Source organism: Apium graveolens, chromosome 10, assembly GCF_009905375.1.
Source record: "Apium graveolens cultivar Ventura chromosome 10, ASM990537v1, whole genome shotgun sequence".
Taxonomy (NCBI): Eukaryota; Viridiplantae; Streptophyta; class Magnoliopsida; order Apiales; family Apiaceae; genus Apium; species Apium graveolens.
In genome coordinates, this window is record NC_133656.1 from 235,012,513 (window position 1) to 235,018,240 (window position 5,728).

A 5,728-nucleotide genomic window follows, 5' to 3' on the forward strand; every position below is an offset into this window, starting at 1 on the left:
AAATAATTAAAATTGTAGCCAAAAATCGAAAAATAATCAAGCGGTCCGTTCAACCCGCGCGACTCGGCCCGCACAAGCACGTGAGCTCGCGAGTCACGGTGCCGAATACGGTTTCTTTTTTTTCATATTCGAACTCGACTTCCGGCCCGACTCGTTTCTCCGATATGCCGGTTCAGAGTTCAAAATTAATGTGCTCGACCCGTAGTCAGCCCCGCACGGACCGCCACCACCAGTTGAGAGTTGAGACCATCCACATAATCCACTTTCTGCATGTTCCAAGAGGTAATGATTTAAATGTCAAAACCAATTTCAATCTTTCCTACTAGGATTCGCTCAACAGATAGAAATCCAGGTTTGAAATAAAATAAACTAATTTGGATAGGAACATCCGAACATATATGAAATTGTGTTCCTGACATGTTTATGTGAACATAACAATGATATGTAAAGATCCCAAGAAATGATTATCACATTGCCCCTCAATTATATATCCTTGCCGTGAACTCCATAGTATAGAGTAATATATAAAATGGTAAACTATAACATTCATATCCAACAGGAATCTTGCTAACAAATTGAAATAAAAAAACAAGCCATTGCTGGCTGATTTGGTTTAGCTATTACTAAATAATCTCTGTAATATCAATGCAGTCTTAGCTGACAGGTAAAAACAAAATGGCAATCTTCCAATAATGTCACAAATATTACCCGAATATCACATTTGATAAAAAGAAATAGTTTCTAGTACAAAAAAGATTATGAAGAAATATCCTAATGCTCATTTCTTCTTTCCACCCTTGGCGGCATCTCCGGCCTTGGTCTGCAATTAAAAAACAGTAAACACCATATGTTAACTATAAGAATAAACATGAGAAAAACAGGCGATAGAAAGGGCCATAGGAGGGATATATAGGTGATGAATGATCTACCTTCTTGACACCACGGATTTTCTTAGCACGATTCTTCCTCTCTTTAAGTTGCTTCCTTGATTTCTCAATCTTGGTATCAAGTCCATTCTGCCAACAAAAGCTCTCATCATTTTTGTGCATAAAGACATTATGTGCAGGACAGCTTAAAAATACAATTATAGACAGAAAAAGAAATCACGTTCTACCTCTTCAGATATTTAACTGCCTCATCCTAGCATACATTTGACTATAACATTACTGATATCTTTACCATTGCAAACATTATACTAAATGTTGCACGCGCAAAACATCACACATTTAGATAGGGACTGCAGATATTAGTCCACACGACAGATAAAAGTAAAGCAGGAGTATACTGTTTGTTGTTCGCCACTTCATCCAGCAATCAAGAATAGGAAACTGGGAATTTTCGGAAAAGGTAGCATGCACTATACATTTTTATTATCAAAAGGTAATTCTACCATGAAAAAAGTTTCATCCTAGAGCTGGCACAGACTGCTGATATTTATTTCTAATATCAAACTACTAAGCAGGCATATATTGAAAACACACCTTTTATACAAAGAATGTCATCAGTATGCTTCATTCAAAAATAAAAATAACAAGTTTAAGCAATGACTGGTCAATAAACAAAACCACAGCTACAAACATCATATAATAGGGTTGATAAACTAATTAAATGAAGCATATCATATTTACATGTACATTTTCCGTGAGCATCTCGACATAATCCAAATAAAAAAAGGATATCAGCTAATTAAACATTGTATACTGTCGAAAACTTACCCTGATCAATCTGTACTTGGGTTCGTATTTCTTAGCACTCTCAACAGAGTCGTAAATCAGCCCAAATCCAGTCGACTTTCCACCACCAAAATGAGTACGGAACTTGAAAACAGAGATGGCTTGGGTGTCCTTGACAGAGTACAACTCAGCTAGCTTCTGCTTCAATTCAGCCTTTCAAAAGCAGAATAACCGTAAACATTAGATAATCAAACATCCTAAAACTAAAAACAAACCGAAACATTATATTGAAATTGAATAACAAACATGATCAGCCCAATGTAGTACCTTTGAAACATTGGCTTTTCCGGGATGAAGAACATCAATGATCTGTACCAGATAATAGAAAACAATCACAATTAAGCAACAGACAAATCATAAATGCTAATAAAACAAGAGCTTGGTTCCGATAAATACAACAATTGCGACTTTTTGGCTCTTCTATAAACATTTCCTCTTAATTTGCTAAACAGGTCACCAACAGTAGATAACTTACACCTACTACGTAATTACAGCAGAAAATTTACAACTATAGGCAAATTTCAATAAGTGAATGACAATTGGGACCGGAAAATTTTATTCATATATCGGGACTGTTATGCTGGAAAAGCAGAGCACTAAAATGAAAAAACCAAGTGAAACCCAGATATATCTAAACTGTGTAACAATAAAAGCGTATAGATGTGTGTGTGTACATAGACTACAGATTAAATGTATCTACAAACAGAGAGAGGGAGAGGGAGAGAGGGGGGTCGGCAGGGGATGGAGAGACAGGGGGAGAGAGGGAGAGGGAGAGAGAGAGAGAGAGAGAGAGAGAGAGAGAGATGGAGGGGGAGGGGGGAGAGAGAGAGAGAGAGAGAGAGAGAGAGAGAGAGAGAGATGGAGGGAGAGAGAGAGAGAGAGAGAGAGAGAGATCATACAAATTGCTTGCGGGAGAGAAGCCTGTTGGTCATGAACTTTCGGGTTCGGATGGTAACATTCTTGTCCGCCATGGCTTGAATTGAATCTGGAAGAGAAGAAGTGGGGAAGCTCAAATGGGAGTGTATGTATAATTTGAGTCGAGAGGCGGAGCTGCGGCTTGCAAACCCTAGACTTATAAACAACTGGACTTTATATTTGGGTTGGGTAGGTTTTCATATATACGGGCCGGGTTATGGGTTACATAAACACCTGTTATTTCGCTAATCTTTTTGGGTCAATGAAATTGTGCAGGAAAAAAGTTTTTTTTAGGGAAAATGAATAAAAAGTAATCTAAAAAGTTGCTTTAAAATAGATAAACATGTAAATAAAAATGTCAGAGAAGTTATCAAAAATACTGTTTTTAAGTTATTTTTGCGATATTACTATATTTGCATATTGGGTAATAAATGAGTTTTTTTATTTTTAAGGTTGCACCTAATTGCATAAAGTTGTAAAAACTCGTCGAATATTGAATCAATTTGCATTGAATTATTGGAGAACACGTATTTTTATAAAAATTAGTTAAAAATTGTATTTTGTCAATAAAAAATAAAAAAAATACGTATTTTAGGCAAAATTTTAAAAGAAAGTGATTGTTTTTTTTTCAATTTTCTCAAGCTCGGGTATTTTTCAAGAAATTCAATTATATTATTCGAATAAGAATGTTTTATTAGTTAGTAATTTTAAAATTTAAATTCTAGATATACTAAAATCATACATGATTTCTTCATTTCCAACTCATGTATGATATTTGATATGACATCAAGTGCCTAAATTAAAGGTTTTATATATTGTATTCATATGTAGAAAATGGATATGAGATGTTGGTGGATCAAGTGCCTAAATTAAAGGTTTTATATACTGTATTCATACCAGAAAATGGTTATGAGATGTCTGTGGCCTTGCTAAGCAAGCCTTAAGTGATAGTATGATATTGGCCGGGTGCCAGGGTCAGGGCTCAGGGCTGCACGAATTTAATTTTGGACATATTTCAAAAGACATCATTTTAATGTAGTTAATCAGCTGCTTTATATACTAGCAACCTACCATTCCCATAAATGATGTGGGACAACCCTCAACAATCTCCCTCTTCGCATATCGACCTCGACATCTGTCGGATTTACGTCTTGATTATGTGATTTGCTCTCTCTTGTACCCATACTGGAATCCTTCTATTTTTCTAAGTCCCCCTAGACCAATACTGGAAGGCACACCTGCCTTTTCCGTGAGCCCATACTGGGTAGTTCATCTGCCTTGTTCTAGGTCCATTTTGAAAGCCCGTATGAGATTGTTGTGTACTGTCATAATTTGAAGCCTCCCTTGCCATCTCGGCACGTAGGGTTCATGCCGAGTGAAGCCTCCCTCGCCATTTCCTTCAGATCTGCTATCACTTCCATCATAAGAACTTTCATCACGATTATATGACATCTTTTCCTCCTAAAATTATGATCTTGATCAACACCCCTCCTTATAGCGCCAATTTATTGACGGAGGAATTTGGTATCAACAAAGTTTGAGTTTCGTCGCCGAAATCAAGATCTACGATGGTGGTTCTTCGCAAGAAAATCAAGTGGTGTGTGGTGGTTGTGTGTTAATTGGTGGCTGAGATTGATTAGGGCAAGTGGTGGCTCATATTCAGCTCTCAACTTATTCCCCCTCTTAATGTGCCTACGTACCCTTTATATAGGGATCAAGCCTGTCATAGTTCTTTGGGAACAAGAAATCTAATAGGCTTAAACTTTTCATTCTTAGACCCGGTAGAAGTCCCTCCAGAATCCATCTTTCGCTAGCTTTAGGAATGTCCAACTATGAGGCCCAAGGCTCGCTCGTAATCGTAGGACTTCACGGATAGTGCATCTCCCTGTACAAGGATAACACTCCGCTACAACTATCTCTTGATTCACAAACGCAGGTATAACCACAGTTCACCCCAAATGCCGAACGCATCTCTGTCCCCCGCATGAGGATAACCTACCGGATAGCAGGACAAATGATCCCAAGCTCTTGGGTGCAAAGTGCAGGATAACTCCAAAGTTCTCCAACGAGGACACCCGTTGAATACTAGAATAGAGCTCATAAATCACACACCAATGTTCATCCCGCATCCCCAACGAGGACACCCGTTGAATACATGAGGAGGCCTCTAATCATCAGTCATACCCCTGTAGGCCTTCTAGCTTTTCACGGACATCCCCCTCCTTGACCGACTCAAGGAGGGAATTATTCAAAAAAGTACAAGCAACAAATACATTAGTAAAAATAATACTCCATTGCTTCTCCCATCCTTACCTTGTCCTGAACTAGCCTTTGTTTGCCTTGCCCTATATGAGGACAAGCCCAATCACTTCAATGAATCCAAAGTTATACATTTTCCAATACATAACGCGTTCTACTCTCGTAGAATGCACGCATTCTCTCTTTTATTGTGACTCTGGCACATGACCAATTCAATCTTCTCATTTCACACTAAAAGGGCGCGTCCTAGGCCCTGTGCGCGTCATCTCATCTCTTGGCATTACAACCTTAATCTCAAACAATACAGTTCACACGGTCTGCACAATATTTAGACGCGTCTTAATATTGTGGGCGCGCCTTTGCCTCGCGCGTTGCAGCCCAAAATTCTATCCTTCATCTTTTTGCTCTAATGTGATCTCAGTGGACACATACTCGGTCCGAAATGATCCGTAATCAAATTTTTGACCATAACAAGAATCATTGGAATTAATATTAAAAAAAACATGTATAGTAAGTCCTGTAATTCGTGGGGATTTTGTAATCATTATTAATAAGCAGAAACAAATAAAATTTTGATACCTAATTTATTAACGCGTTCGTTTGATCACACGTTAGAGAAATCGATACTATAAGCATATAAATGAAATTTAAACTTAATTATTGCTCATTCCTTTTTCCAGAAAAACCTTGGTCAAACAAGACCTAAACAAATACTCGTTCTCATTACGTAGTTCTACAGGATCTTGTCTGCGCTTGACAGGGCTAATAATCTTATTTAGGTCAAAGTAACTGACTGATTTTCTTTTATTTCTTACCAAACA

General features: G+C 37.7%; 1 protein-coding gene across 1 annotated transcript; it reads right to left on the reverse strand.

Moving 5' to 3' along the window:
* Positions 1 to 575: 575 nt before the first annotated feature.
* Positions 576 to 2,814, reverse strand: LOC141693363 (small ribosomal subunit protein eS24z). Its single transcript, XM_074498445.1, has 5 exons — positions 2,633 to 2,814; positions 2,001 to 2,042; positions 1,716 to 1,886; positions 930 to 1,016; positions 576 to 820 (listed from the first exon to the last, which is right to left on the reverse strand). Exons 1-5 carry the CDS (start codon positions 2,702 to 2,704, stop codon positions 779 to 781), a joined length of 414 nt encoding a protein of 137 aa, XP_074354546.1. The 5' UTR covers positions 2,705 to 2,814; the 3' UTR covers positions 576 to 778.
* Positions 2,815 to 5,728: the final 2,914 nt, after the last annotated feature.